Raw genomic sequence first — 15,855 nt, forward strand, 5'->3', positions numbered from 1 at the left:
CTCTCTCTCTCTCTCTCTCTCTCTCTCTCTCTCTCTCTCTCCCTCCCTCTCTCTCTCTCTCTCTCCCTCTCTCTCTCTCTCTCCTCTCTCTCTCTCTCTCTCCCTCCCTCTCTCTCTCTCTCCCTCTCTCTCTCTCTCTCTCTCCCTCCCTCTCTCTCTCTCTCTCTCCCTCCCTCTCTCTCTCTCTCTCTCCTTCTGAAATCCTCTCTGAAGAGTGGTAGCGTTCATTCTGTGTGCTGGGACGGATCGTTTGGCAGTTTGCTCAGGCCTCTACGTTCCCTCCTGAGTAGTTCATTCACAGTCCAGTCCTGTGATACCAATTACCAAATTACTGCTACACTCTCTCCATCTCTAACCCCCCCCCCTCTCTCTCTCTCTCTCTCACCCTCTCATTCTGCCCCACCCACGCCCCCATCTCTCCATCGGCAAGGCGCACGCCAGCACTCGAGAGCGAGCAAAGGGAGGAGATGAACCAAGGACGTGCATTTGAAGGCATGCAAGTTTTATATAATGGTGGTAAAAAGAGCTTGGAAGGAGGGGGTACGTAGGGGGGTGTAGAACATTCCGGAGCGTTTGGAAGGAGATAAAGCGGTTCCGGTTTCAGACCGCCTCATACATTGGCTGCTAATGAGTGAGAAGGGAGGCATTAGGAACGTTATCCTGCCAAGTTTATGTTTTTGGTTTTGTACTTCATCTCTTCAGGATGTGACTAGTTTAGCTATGTTTGCCCTGTTTGGTCAAGGTCAAGCGGAATCAAGCTGTCCAGGCTGTTGGGTAAAGCAGGGCATAACCATGTAGCGAGAGAGAGAGGAGCACCTACACGCACAACACAGACGCGCACGTACACGGCACACGGAAACGCCATCGTCGCGTCCCAAAGTCCTGTCAGAAACAAAGACTCCCTTTGTCTTTAAGTGATGCGACAGTGATGGCTTTTGGGGAGGGCTGATTGAGCATGTGCACGGTTTGTGTGTGTGTGTGTGTGTGTGTGCGCGCTTGACAAAGAGAGAAAGTGCGATTCCCAGAGAACAGAGAATGGCGAGTGAGATTTCCACTGGCGCCGGGGGTAGTAGCTCTGAGTGATGGCCTGTCAGGTGACAATAGCAGAATGCTGTCAGTCGCGCCGGCCGCACGGAGCCAATTACACGGCGGCGTGCGCATGCGCGTGCTCCAGGTGGAAGCGCAATTAGCTGCGTCTCTCCATCCTGCCCGCCAGCGCGCCAACTGGGCCTCGTCTCGCCCCTTTCAAAAGGCGCCTGCCCCCACACTACCGCAGCAAGTACAGGCTACTCCCCGAGGACCCACTACACCCACACCCAACGCCAGCACTGTCAACGTTGCGCTTTAAGCCCAGGCAGATGCCTCACGGGTGCCATGAGGATGGCACAGGGAGCACAATGCACAGACAGCGCTGACCAAGGAAGAAGGGGGTTGGTGGCATGTGGATGCACAATGTGAAATTTATAATTGACTTGATGCGATGCCGGGGCATCGAGAGGCGCAGCTTCTGAGCAGGGAGTGTAAGCTGAAGCAGAGCCCCCTGCCTGAGCCCCCATCAGCCCCTAGGGAGCCTTTTGAAATTGGACCCTCCTGGTTCCTGTTTCTTTGGATTGGGCTTAGTATTAACCCCTGCAGAACCTCCGCGGAGGGGACTAATTCATTTAGAGCGGAATGCTGCAAAGAACGTTTGTTAGTAGAGATGTCCACATCCATATGCTGTGATGCAGACAGAAAGAGAGAGAGAGTGTAAGTTGGTTTGCGTTGTTCTGATAGCCAAATCTCATATTGGCTGGGTAGTTTTCTTTAAAAGAATTGATTTCAGTTCAGTTGGTGTAAATTTTAGTTTAATTCAACCAATTATTTTTAGAAAGACAAACTAAGGTAAATGAAGATATTATGCTTCCTCATCCAGTGCTACCTCCATGGTTAATGTTTATGAAAGAGTCTTACACATACTCATCTTTAGTTCAGCTTGAATAGTCACTTCCGTGCGTTAATATCTCAAAAGTGATGCGCAAGCGAACAGTCAGCTGGCGCCCTCTGCCCTCCCTGCGAGGCATTCTCTTCCAACTCCTCCGGGGATTCGTCCGTGTGTGTGTGTGTGTGTGTGCGCGCGTGCGTGCGCGTGTGTCAGGAGGATCCCACATTACCATCAAAATAGGCTGTGGAGAGCAGCAGCCGTGGAAAGTTTAAAAGCAAATACAGTCAACTAACACACACACACACACACGCGCGCGCGCACACACGCGCCGCTCATCATTAATCCTGCCTAATCAAGTCCAGCCCCCCTGTAGGGTGTGGAGAGGGGGGTTATGGGTGTGCCAGCTGGTGTGGTGGCCGATGTCATAGGGCCATCTGTCCAGCAGCCCTGCACACACACACACACACACACACACCGCTGCCCCATCAACCCGAGATTCCTTACAGCAAAGACACTATGATAAGAGACTAGAGAAAGAAATGTTTTTTATAGGTTGATTATTTGTTAGGGAAGAAGCACAGGGATAAAATACAAGTTACAGATGCCCAGTGACTTTGACCACTTTGCAAAATAAGCTAAGAAGCTAACAGCTACTCAAAACCACGGGGATTCGTTAGAATGAACTCCTTTGCATGATGCTAACTGGACTCTACTGCGTTTCACTCGTTATCGGTAATGTTGGAATGCCGGGCTGAAATGTTCCTTTAAAACAGAGCAGAATTCAGTCCAACTGTGTGTTTTCTCTCCTACTCTTCTTCTGCCTGTTTGGGAAAGGCACCACAGGATTTAGCACTGTGCTTCTCCCCCAGTTAATAATGGATATGGCCACAGGCAAACTGAAATGTTAATTCTTCATTCCTGCCCTACTGTCCTTTTTTTTTTCCTACTTTATCCATTCCAGTTCTGATTTATCTTTGATTGTATGTGAGTGTAATACACTGATCCCGGCAGTGTAATAAATGTAAAGCAGAAATGGCATCTCAACTGCGGATTTTCTTCCATAGCTGTTGTTTATTGCTCCCACCAGTAGCAGTTACAACCAGTGAGTTTAATCGATTCTGACAGAAAAGCCCAGGGCCCGGTCCCAGTCCAGCAGCCATGAGTCAGACGCTACAGATCCAACGTGGCCGTGCGCTTTATACCGTGGTGCCAGCACCTGCATTGTCATAAATAATAAAACAGAAACAGAAATTTAGCTAGACTCTGCAACATTATGAAACTTAGAACGCTTTTATCCGGCTTTTAGCAAAGAATAGCCAAGTCACAGTGCGTCTCACCGAGCTGGCGCAATGTTGATTTGAAAGAAAAATCAAATGCTTAAATATTCCTTCTTTTTTTTTTCCCCCCTCTGAACACCAAATGTTGTTTTTCTTTCTGTTCTGACTAAGCCTGAAAGAGTCCATCTGCAGAGCCTGTGCAGGGTGTCATATGGTCCCCAACCACTCTCAGACCCCGACCCAATCCGTCAAACGCTGACACTCTAGGCTAGCGTCGCCGCGCTAAGCTAACAGGCTAACACTGTTGAATTTTCTGTCTCTCTCTCTCCCCCCCCTCCCCAGGTGTTTCTCCAGGTCTGATCATTTGGCTCTGCACATGAAGAGGCACATTTGAGGGCGAGGAGAGAGAGAGAGAGAGAGAGAGAGAAAGAGAGAGAGAGAGAGAGAGAGGGAGAGGGCGGGAGACGGAGGAGAGTGGAAGAAAGGCTGAAGGGGGCAGAGGCAGAGCACCCCGGCCAGAGAAGGAGACCCCTTGCGGAGAAGTCCAAAACAAAGCCTGAGCTTCCTGGGGGGGGGAGGGGGGGAGGGGGGAATACCAGGAACACACGAGACACGGAGATTCTGAGGGCAGATCTTGCCAGATTCTTCACCTACAACTTTCTCGACAGTCCGCAAATTCATGCCATTTTCTCATTTTTTTATCAGTTTAAAAAGCCCGAGCGTTTAGCTCGGGATTCAGACACTGCCAGAAACTGCTGTTTATTCCACTAGTTCCCTTCTTTGTACAGTAAATCACTACAGAGGACCTGTGAACACTCTATTGTGTACAAAACCTCCAGCGCACGTCACATCCAGCGCACAGTCGACGCTTCGCAGCCGTAGAAATCTAGATGTCGTCTCAGAGAGTCACGCTCACAAAGGCCTTCTGGAAAGTTCTTCTGCTTCTTCTGTCTGCACCAAGGACTCATCACAGCGACCTGACCGTGGTTCACGGTCCACGCCATGTACAACAAGCTGCCACTTTGGAAGACGATTGTTGCCAAAAAAAAACAAACAAACAAAAAAAACCAACAACAACCCCACCAACATATTGGACAGTGACCAATGGAGCTAGTGGCCAAGAGCGAGGCCCCGCCCCTGGGAGGAGCCCTATGCTCTCCCTCCCTGCTCTTTCGGAGCGCGCTCCCTTCTCCGATCTTCGTGCCTGTCACACCGCAGGTCACTCAAACGATGCGCAGCGACACTTTCTTGCCTTTGTTTTTTAAAGACAGTGTTACAAAAAGAAAAAGAAAAAAAAAAAAAGATTGTTTCTGAACTTAATATGTCTTAAAAATTAACAACGGGGGGGGGAACCCCACAACTTTTGCATACAAGCGCGTGAATGTTGACATGCGGACAGTGGGACAAGGTCCGAACCCGGCGCCCTTCTCTGTATGCGTGAGGGTTCCACTCAGTGGCGCCTGTCTAGCACCGACAGAAAGGGTTCTGAAAAGCGCGAAAAAAAACAAAGACCCAGAGGACTTTGGGCAACTGACAAAGAACATGGCCCTCTGCTTTTCGTTTTAGCTCCGCTCCGGCTCTCACGCAATTATAGCATCGGCGGTGGGAGGGAGGGATCGTCGCTCTGCACTTTTTGTTTTTCCCCCTTTTTTTTTTTTCCTCGTTTTATCGTTTTGTTTGGTTTGGGGTTTTTGTTTTTTTTTTTGACACTGGAAAACGTGCGGGGAGCTTGGTGTTGGCGCCAGCACCCATACTGGAGCACAGACCCTTTGCAGAGGAGTAGGGGCTCGTGGGTGACCGGTCCCCAGCTGGACAGAGCAGAGGAAGGACAGTGTGCAGGACGTTTGACTCTCAGACTGGAGACGCCTGCTGGCATCAGGACCCCCCCGGAGAAAAGGAGAGTGGCATCAGGCCAGACTTTGCCTGTTTCGTAGCCATTATCTGCACTGACTTTTTTCAATGTTCTCTGTGCGTTTTTTTGTTTTTGTTTTTGTTTTTTTTCCATACAGACAAACAAAAAAACAAACCAAAAAAAAACCTCAAAAAACAAAAACAAGCAAAAAAAATAAATAAATACTAGGGAAAAAAACAACAATAAAAATCTCTCACACAATGAAAACACAGAAGGGTTTCTCTGCTTATGCGTCTTTCACGGAGATAATGCTGAACAAGTCACAGGAAAAATAATTAGTGAGTTTATGAACAAGCGAAACACTGCATGACAGCCTATGTCACGCACATACACACGCGCACACACATGCACGCGCACACGCACATGCACACACGCGCACAGATTGCTTCCGCCTTTATTTGTTCTATTCCGATATCTTCGAAGTTAAGAGTTTTTTTGTCGTTGCTGTTTTAAAGGAGAATTTCTTTCTGCCTAAAGTCAAGCTGTGAAGTCAGAAGGCTTGAGCTCATACTTGTATTCTAACAATCGCCAGGCCTGGGTCCAGTTCAAGATTAACAGTGCACTCTAAATCATTGGGGATGTGTTTATAGCACCGGGGGGTGAGTTTTAGCACTGGGGGTGAGTTTATAGCATTGTTTCCAAGGTTGTGGAGCTTGCTACGGCCTCGCTGGGTCCTCTTCACGTTAATGAGCTGGAGGGAGAGATTCCAAGCCATCACTGTTCACCGTTCGACAGTAACATGTTCGGGTCTCAGAACTCATCTGAACGAACCCACCAGAACTCATCTGAACAAACCTAACAGGACTCATCTGAACGAACCCACGTCGGACTTCAGGGGAACTTCGCAACACAAGCGATACCAGAAACCCTAGAGCAATTGTCAGGCACTGCCCTCCATACAAGACCTGCTGAAGACAGCTCCTTCTCCACTGACAAACACACACACACACACACACACACACACACATACACGCTTCTTTGTCCACCAGGACATAATCTGCTTTAGCAAACCTGGATTTTGCTCTCTGCTTCAATTTGCATCCCGTGTGCTTAAGGGTTTTTTTTTTTTTTAATCTGATGTTTTTGAGTTTTGTTTTTGCTTCATGTTTTATGTTTGTTTCTCCACTGAGATGCAGAGGATGCCAAACTCGAAATGGAGGGATGACATTTTGACCCCTCCCACACTCGGCGTACAATCAACCTGGGGTTGTGTGGCACTTTCCACTAGAGGCAGCATGCATTTGTGACGATTGTAAGCCTGTCTGTGAGCAAAGCAGGGCGCATTACACGAGGAATATTGGTACAGTGTCATATTAGGAATGTGCTTAACACTACAGGCCCGTTGAAGGGGTTGTGGGTCACCAATGTTTCTACTGTCCTACTGGTGTCAGTAAGAACAATGGAATCAACATTCTGGGAGTCACATGTTGACGTTTGGCAGTGATTGCCCTACGCAATTTTTAAAGTATATATAGCCATCCCTCGCCAAAAAAAAACCCCCCTTATTTTGATGTACTGCCACAGAAACACAATTTCATCATCTTGAAACTAGTCTCCCATAACTCCTTAAGATACTCAGCTCAACATAATGGAAATGGGGCGGGGGGGGGGGGGGGGGGGGTTCTCTGTTAAGCTGGCCAGGACAAAAGAGCAGAAAACCTGCACCAGAAAACATCATGTCCTTTTCATCCAAGGAACAGCACAGATATTTGACCGACCTTTTAGCCGGCAAACAGTTTGACGGTAACATCTTACGATATACACGGCAAGACCTGCTCCAAACTGTAAATTGACACTGCAGAGTGCGCAGCGTTCTTTTCTGAGAGACGTAATGTTCCAGAACCTACCAAATGAATATGAAAAAGGCCAATTGAGTAGAAGAGTGATTAGCATGCTGTAGCCATCGCCTGCGCTGGCTGAGGTCTGGTCACCCACCCCCTCTCTCCACAGCACTGATCAGTGCACAATCAACTGCAGCAGCGACATCAAACGCACACTTACACTTTGCCCAAAGATTAATGTGTCTGCAAGTAAACTGCTGGGTGTTGATGATTAAAAATGAGAGAAAGAGGATTTTTTTATTATTATTATTTATTTATTTTTTTATTACGTTGGTTGGTTTGTTTGTTTGTTTGCTTTCGCTTTATAATGACCATCTATGAGATTTTATGCCCTAATGCCCCTAAACCCCCAACCCCCATTGAATTTCTGTTCCTGAGTGTCAGTGTGTGACCACAGCCGTGGTCCTGAGCATGTGTGCTTGTAATATAGTCATGCTGGGTTATTTGCCAAGCTGAAGGCAATTCGTTTTTTTCCAAGTAGCAGTTCACAAGCAGTGAGATAGTTACACTGGTTTTAGTACACTGCACATTTTACTGTGGGGTTTAATCTCTCTGACGGATGTCTTGGGTGAAAGTAGTCCGAAGGTCGGAAATGCCTGTCAAAATGTGATGCCAAACATCACTTTCCCTGATGAAATGTATCAAATTGTAAAATGTTGTACTTCCTGGCTACATTCAGGAAATCCTCCCCTAGTTATCAGATACAAGTCTCTATTTGGGCTGGATTTGACTAAAAAGCCACAATTGGCAGACCACCTAGATACTTGGAAGTTTGTAAAAGATGGGATTGTTTGTTTTTGTTTTGTTTTGCTTTTTTGTTAAGGAGGGAACATTTTCGTTATAAATCCATTTAAGATGGCTTCCAGTGAAATAAAGCCCCAGCTGTTCCATTTTGGCTTAAGCGGAGCTTTTGGCACCTTTTATTAAGTGCTCACACAGAGATAAGAACGATGAACCAGAGGGATTTTACGAGACAGGCAATTGGTCCCGGTTGACTCTAGCACCTCTTACTCACAGACTGTAGGTGTTCCAGTTCTTAGTTTAACCAGAATCATTTCCATGCGTACCATATGCACTCTGTGTGTGCCGCTAGGGTTAGGCTGTTTTCTGCACCAATGTCCATTGTCCACACAACGTGTGACGTTTAAAGATGCACCTGTCCCAGGATGACGTGAGCAATGACTTAGTGGCTATTGGGATGAAAATGATTTTTTTTTCTGTCTGGAATAGACCATCAACATTGTGCTGAATGTAACATTCTTAATAACCTTAATTTCTGTTTAATTCAATGGAGACTTATTAAAGCTGACATTTCATAGTGTCGGGAGATACAATGCTGTGTCCTACTGCAGCACAATACCACAAAATAGCTTCTCCACATAGATATGATTTCTTTTAGGGGATTTTCTCAAAACAGGCTCTGGTTTGTTTTGTGGTTTAGTTGCTATGCTCATGTCTTGCATACACATGTGCATCTTGGAACCAGTCTATCTGCTATGCTTGTCCAAATTCTGTGTGTCGGTATATACAGGATTCACCAGACGTCTCTTTCCCTCTCAGTAACCCTCTCTCCTCCTTTGCCCGACCCGCTGCTAACTGCTCCCAGATCAGCTCCCAGACACTACAAATGGCCCTAGCGGCACTGCCCCGCTCCGAGCCCCACTGGACTCGGGACCAGTGCCTAACCTCTGGTTCCACCCCCTTCGCTTTTTGCGCAGAGCCCACGTGCATTACCGCCTGTCGAGACGGCGACCTTTTCACTTGTGAACGTACCCGGCAGTCGCCGAGCAGGAAGCAACCCGCCCAACGACGGACCTCAGCTGACACACATCCTCCAACAGGTGCTTTTCTCTTTGGCCACTTGCTCCGCCGCGACTGGCTGCCGACGGCTTTGCGCAGACCGTGTCAGAAAAAGGGGAGTAACGTATACGCCATCTTTATTACGTGTCCGAGGTGGCAGGACAGACGCTCTCGCCATTTGTACAGGATGTAGTTTTCTCGCTGGTGCAGCAACCCTTCCTCATCCTGTTCCGCCATCTTCCTCACCGTTCATCCTTGGCATACCTGTCCGCACCACAACCACTGTACCGTTTCACCTTTCACCCACTTACTGTTACCTTAATGCTCAATTCCTCTCCGTTTTCTATTCGGTTCCGTTATTTTTTTGTTTCGGGTTTTTGTTTTTTTTGTTTTGTTTTTTGTTTTGTTTTTTTTTTTGTTCGTTTTTTTTGGGTTGTTGTTTTTTAATTCTCTTTTTATTTGCTGTACAAAGTGTTTAAAATATTATTATTTGTATGATATAATGTTAGTATGGTAATGTTCTTTATTAAGGAAGAAGATAAAATTTATTTTTGTTACTGGTCTGTTTCATAATTCTTTTTTAAATTGGTATTGTAAGATATCTATGCAAGAACTGTTCCGTGGAGCATTTTTATTTAAGAATGTAATATGTGTAATAAATGGTAGAATCTGAATGCTTTGGTGTTTGTCCTTAGGGGTGACAGTGAGCGAGCGTGGGGGGGGCACAAGTCTATTTATGTAGCTACCGAACTTTGGCAGGGATCCTTCCAAGTTGGGACTCATGACAAAATGATCGGACTTTCCCCTCCCTACTCCAGAGGAAGACATTCTAACAATAGCTTCTTTTTTATAGCCTGATCTTGTGGTGCTTTATTATTATTGAAAGACTGCAGTTCTTTCACAACAGTAGTCAACTGGTACTGTTTCTTCGTGCTCCTGAATTAGTGGTGAGGTTAGTTTTTGCACCTTATTACAAATTAGAGACCCTCATGAATATCTATGGCTTCCCCAAACTTGTCTCTCAGGGACACTTGGCGCATCGTGTCCTTTAATTGGAGCTGTAACCAGTGCGCCAGCGACTAAGCCGCCATTTACGAAGCCCATGCCCATGACTCACAGATTAAAAAGGGTAATCAAATAACTAATGGCTAATTAGAGAGCCATTATGAGGGGGGGGGAGGTAATTCTACAGCACACCAGTCCTGTTAGTGTCTTTCGGGGAGCAATTTCTTTTCTCCGTCGTAGTTGCTTATGGTTGTAGTGGAAATTTGCAATGTCATGGTCAAGCACCGGCAGGGGCTCCAAGGCCCAGCTCAATTTGGAAAATGAGCCCTCCTTGCCCTCACGTGACCCGCTTTTCATTTGCAGAAGTGCACCGCGTAGGGTGCACTGTTGTCGTTTTAAACGGAGGTGGGGGTGTTTCATCGCCCTTTCGTATTTATGGTTTAGCCTCCGTTCTTCGCCGGTACAGCCCGGGGGGCAGACGAGACGAGCCTCGGAGCGTTGCGTAGAACAGCAAAAGTTATCACTGATTTATTGGCCCAGCGCAAAGGGCTTCCACGACCTCGCATGTCGGTGTCCTTTGAGGAAATGAGTCCCTGCAGAAGCAATATGTGTCCATGCGCTTCACCCGGCTCACTCCAAATCAGAGCTGTAAGCAATAATTAATCTTATTCTCAAATTGAGGGGTAGCATGTGGTAGTGACTGCTTAATAAACTTAGCCTGCCGAATCAGCTTACGCTCCGGGGGGGGGGGATGATAAATTCTGCCTGTCGCTGTTTTCCGGCTGTCTCTAGAGGACCGTGTCAGCTACTTAATGTGCATATCCCAGCCCCCGGCCGTCGCCGGTGCAATCACCCCCTCTCCCCGCGTCGCAGGGGGCGAATCGTTTGGGTGGTGCCACGCGCGCCCATTCCTGCCACGTGACATTTATTAATGCAACACGTCCTCGTGCCCTTGCGCGCGGAGACAATGGCTCTAAAATTAGCGTGTTGATTAAATGGAAATTTGGGCGCTGATGTGATTATTGCTTTAATGGGGCTAAACCCCTGTAACTGATGCTGACTAACAAAAGGTCGTTTAATTAAGCAGGTGATAGCGGAAGATAATATGTAATTTACAAGACTCTCTGGCTGGCTGGGGGAAGATGATGACGTTTTGTGGCGCAGATCTGGTCACCCGACTGCGATGGAGTAAACGCGCCTCGACAGTCCCAGAGGACAGTATTCTGGGATTAATGCGAACAAGGCAACGCGCAGGGACGCGTGAGGAAGGACTGTAAAAACAAGGGAAGACCCCGTCTGAGATTGGGGACAGCTTTCTATTCATGGAATGTCAAAGGGCAAAAATGTGATACCCCTAATTAATGGCCAAACATTTTCATATTCACAATATTCTACTGAATTTTGACAAATATATGCACGGCATGACAAACACGATTACTATAACAATGAACTTGTCAGAGTTGGTCTAAAAAACACTTAAATTATATGATAGCAATATATTAGAATTTAATCTCTGAAGCCCTGTGTTATGAGAGAGTCTTACATATTTGGACAGATAAGAATATCGCATTGTCTCACTGCATACACCAGAATAAATGAATAAATAATTTCTCATGTGTGAATGCCATATTAGCCATAAACACTCTTCCAGTTGGGGCGGAGGCAGATGTAAACAGGGGGACTGTCAGGGGAATAATATTTACCACTCTGCAGCTGATGTGTTGTTCTGGGGGCCCAGAGCACAGAATGCAGGCTTTCCGTGGGTGACCCAGCACAGGAAATGCTCTCCTTCCTGACAAAATAGAAACAGGAAATGAGGGAAAATGTCGTAGTTTAATGAATGCATGTTCCGCACAATACGAGGATCCCAGCACAGACAACAGTTCTCCAGCTTAATTATATCATTTTTGAATTTTTTATAGGTACAAGGAATAAGAAGTATAAATCATGATTGGTTAAGTTTAATTCTAACACTGCATTGTGTCATTAATCATCAAAACAATGAGCTTTTTAGTGGGGAAATGTAGTGAAGGGTGTTTCCAAGTCATAATTACCATCTGGTTATTAAACACTGTGGTGTATATAATGACAGACTCTCATCTGTTCGCCCTAAAACCTGACTCAAAATTGTATGGTTGTTTCAGTTAATCTTGGAAAGATGTTAACATCACTTTCTGTCATCTTCCTTTTTTGAAGAACAAAAAACTGACTTCCACTAGTACACGGAACAAAACACAAGGTGAGAGAAACATTTTCAACCTATATCGGAGCCTGCAGAAGTACAAACCGTGTGAAGCCATGTTGTTAATGCTGACCTCTTTCCAGGAACCCAAATCCGTTATTGTAGAAATGTCTACTCATGCTAACCAGCAAACTAACACACCGCTCTCGCACCAGAAAACAGAACAAAGTCTTAGGTGCCAACAGACAATAGCAGAGGTGGGGTAAACCCAGAACGTTTGCTAAATCCCAAGATTGATGGGAGATTATGGAGCACGTCTCCTTAAAATGTGCCGCCTACGTCACCTCTGGCCCTGTTTATGCTAGTAAATGAAGCAGGTGAGCACCACCTGTTTAGATTGCCTCCACCAACCTCAGGTACTTCATTATTAGCTGTTAAATAGGCCATGAGAAGCTAGCTAATCCAACAGTATCTTAACCTGCTACTTAATTATTTTAGCAATTTCGTCTGCCAGTTTAGTTTAGCGACACCATGAGGCAGCTCGGCCGGCTCATTTGGAGGTGCCAACTGGACCTGATACCTGTTTAAAAAAAAAAAAAAAAAAACGGTTCCTTATGTCTACTATTAATTAGAATAGGAGTGGATTACATTGGCAGCAGAGCACAGAATCTGAGGTTGGTGTGTATGTGTGAATAGACGGTCTGCTCTGAAAAGTGTTTAAATGCAGATTTACCCACATTTCAATGGGAGTGGATTTTTCATTTACACCCACAATATTGAGTTAATGAAATGGCCCGTATTGTTACTGCAGTAGAAAAATAGCAAAAAATAAATAAATCAGAATCCACCTTTACACACACACTCAAATACTATAAGGTCATCCCATGGAGGTGGATCAGATGCATCACTGCAATGTCTGTTTAAGTTTCATCTTAGTGATTCAGATTTAATGATGTCCATGCAAAGCTACTTCACTGGAATCTTCTACAACTTCCCCGATAGACCTTCTCCACCACTTCTAAACAGAGTCCATTATATTCTCAGTATTGAGCTAGTGACTCACAAACACCAAATAGTCGATTTGCGCAGGACTGAGTTCTCTGAGTTCACTGGCGTGAAGGGAGCATGGTATCTTCAGGATGCAGGCACACGGGCATTCGATTCAAATATGCACCTGCCAAAGGTCAAGGCTCAGCAGGGTCAGAGGTTACGGAAGGGTCACCCACTCGGGGAGCTTTAGGCAAATCTTCTTAGCACATCTGGACACTCTTAACTCAATAAGTGAGGCAATTACTGCGCGAGGCTAGGAGTGCTAAATAATGCTCCTAAAAACGTATCGCTCAGCGACAGCAGCTTAGGGGCGAGTTACGGGATGGACTCTTTCCCTCTTGTTTTCTGCGGTCTCTCTACTTCCTCAAGCACACGCACTTACATACAAAGTAACAAAAACACAGGAAAAAAACCAAAAACTTCCTGTTCCCCCCCTTTATTGCACATGCCTCCTCTACGCTTTGTCGAGGAGCATCTAACGCCGCCAGCCGAGACTAGTCCTCCGTGGCGCTTCAGAGAAAGGACGTGTCATTTCTCCACCTCCTCTGCTACTCGTACAAGCTCGAACGTTCCGTTGCGAAACGTGTGGGCAAGTCAAAAAGAAAGGGGTTGGAGGAGAGGCGGCTAATTTCCGAGCCCGCCGAAAGCTGTTCAGCGTATCGAACGTGCCAAATCCTGCTGACCCTCATCATGTCCCTCCGTACCCTTAATGGACTTTAGATTGTATCAGAACATTTTGACTTAATCTGACGAAATCCTCTATAATGATCCTATTCTTGGTGTTGCTGACTGGCTGCGCCAGTAAGAGTGGAGTAGTCAATACCGGTGCTTAAGTCGGTATCTCCTGATTGCGAGAGTGCGTTCCTGTCACTGGGTGTCTTTATCAGGCCGAAACTGAAGTGTCGCCCTTAAATTTTTCGGGGGTAAATGCATGCACATCTGAAGTGATTTGACGACAGCTTATCTTAAAGCGCAGCCACTGGGTTCTCTTCCTTCTCCATCTCCAGCTGCTGAAGTCTTCGTCACCCTCTCAAGAGCTCCATGCAGTAAGCTGTCGGTCCAGATGCTCAGATCGTTGCGGCTTTATCGCTGAAGCGGTCTTTTCTGCCGATAGACTCTATCGTGTCCTTGGCTGGTGTGTTTCTTCCGATAAATGTTTCTTTTTAAAAAAAATGCAAGGGAATACTGCACATTCAGCCAATACATTATGACCCAGATCCAGTAAAGGTATGGTGGGAGGAAACCGCTCAGAGTGATGGATGTTCGAATACTTACTTTAGCAGGAATAACAGGATTTTGCTGAAAATGTTGGTTGGTAACTCTCATAATGACGGCAGATTACTCGACAGGTGCTCTAAAACTTGTCCGGACCATGACAAACACTTGCCTTCGCGCCTCAAGCCTTAGACTAAGACAAGGCAATCGGGCATTGAGATGTACGTTTGAAAAGCTGGACTCTGTGCAAACTTGATCCTTTGACCCACATTTGAAAAGCATCTGCTAAATGAGATTATAATCTAACATGCCACTTTCTTCTGGAGTTTGAGAGAAATGTGCGAGTATGTAGACCAGTGGTGCATCGAAAACAGTGAGGCTGTTAATACCTTCCTGTGTCAGAGTTCAGATGTTAGACCAGCCTTTGAAGACTAACTTCTCCCCCCAACCACTCATAAGTAAACATCCCCAGCTAGTACTTACACATGGCAAAAACCTTCCCCATACTTCTGGTTTTTAGTTCGGTGAATAATGAAAAACATGAGCAGCGAGTGTTTGCGAGATGGCAGCGTGGGCCCGCACACGCCAGCTCAAGGCTTGGTTTGGTTTGGAGGGCAGTGTGCTCAGCTCTGCGCGCCGCTGATTCAGAGCTGTGGCAGGAACAAAGTCCCTTTGTCTTCTGTTCAGCATCGGTTCCAGCCTCACAGCACAAAAAGTGTGAAGGAAGATAAAGTGAGCAAGAGGCAGGCTGTGCTGCCTTTCATCCTGGGATTTTCCTCTACTTTATCAGGCCTGAGAGGGGACAGGAAAAGGAAGCCCTGAATCTCTCACACATACACACACACACACACACAAACAGTGGCAGTGACAAACATGTGTTTCCTCTTTCTCAAGGTCTTTGTGCATTGTTCTGACCACAGGTGTGGACTTCAGGCCATGAGTTGTAGCTCTCTTCCTCATGCTTACTGGCTGGTTTCTACACACACACACACGCACACACACACCTGACGTGGCGAATGGTGTGACACAGAGCACCAGCCCTGCCAAGCGACTATAGCTGGGCTTCCTTATGCAGAGCAAAGCTTCAGATTTCACAGCCCTATTCGTTTTTCCCCTCCTTTGTTTGGCTGAAACTTTCAAAACTTTTAACAACATATCTCTTGCAGCTTCAATTTGTGTTGGAAAATGTTCCTCTGGAACATTACTGTCAAAGTGGAAATATTAGGGTGTAAGTGTGCAGTAAAAAGACGCTCTGTTGTAAAAGCTACTGCCCTCCTGTCTCTGCATTTCGGTAGCAAGCGCCACAGGAAATCTACCACAGCGACGGAGGCATATTATGTGGATGAAAGGAGTCAGAAGCACCCAGCAGAGACGCAGACGAATGCGGGCCCCGTTTGTCCAGACAGGGGCCCCAGGAGTGTCTTGCGAGAGGTTTTCATATGTTATCCCATGGCTGTGGAATGAGGAAGTGCCACCATAACAGAACATCAACTCTGACCGCCAGCAGTTTTATGACAGTTGGCCTGGTTTCCACTACGTACACACAGTCTCTCTCTTTCTCTCTCTCTCTCTCTCTCGCGCACACACACACACACACACACACACACACACACACACACACACACAAACAAAACACAATCACATTATCCAGC

At 46.4% G+C, this 15,855-nt stretch overlaps 1 protein-coding gene and 1 long non-coding RNA gene across 3 annotated transcripts in view; one reads left to right on the top strand and one right to left on the bottom strand.

The window, feature by feature from the left end:
• Window positions 1–4,645, top strand: part of klf7b (Kruppel like factor 7b) — a 34,620-nt gene extending 29,975 nt beyond the window's left edge. For both annotated transcript variants that reach the window (XM_027032646.3, XM_081720537.1), the window contains one exon: window positions 3,541–4,645. In XM_027032646.3, the coding sequence (XP_026888447.2) occupies window positions 3,541–3,592 (52 nt within the window). In that variant the 3' untranslated portion in view covers window positions 3,593–4,645. The remainder of the gene's footprint in view (window positions 1–3,540) is intronic.
• On the bottom strand, window positions 139–12,484 carry LOC118240781 (uncharacterized). Its single transcript, XR_004775614.2, has 3 exons — window positions 12,044–12,484; window positions 11,460–11,548; window positions 139–3,137 (listed from the first exon to the last, which is right to left on the bottom strand). It is a non-coding gene; the product is annotated as an uncharacterized LOC118240781 (long non-coding RNA).
• Window positions 12,485–15,855: the final 3,371 nt, after the last annotated feature.

Source organism: Electrophorus electricus, chromosome 9, assembly GCF_041902795.1.
Source record: "Electrophorus electricus isolate QZ-2024a chromosome 9, ASM4190279v1, whole genome shotgun sequence".
Lineage (NCBI taxonomy): Eukaryota > Metazoa > Chordata > Actinopteri > Gymnotiformes > Gymnotidae > Electrophorus > Electrophorus electricus.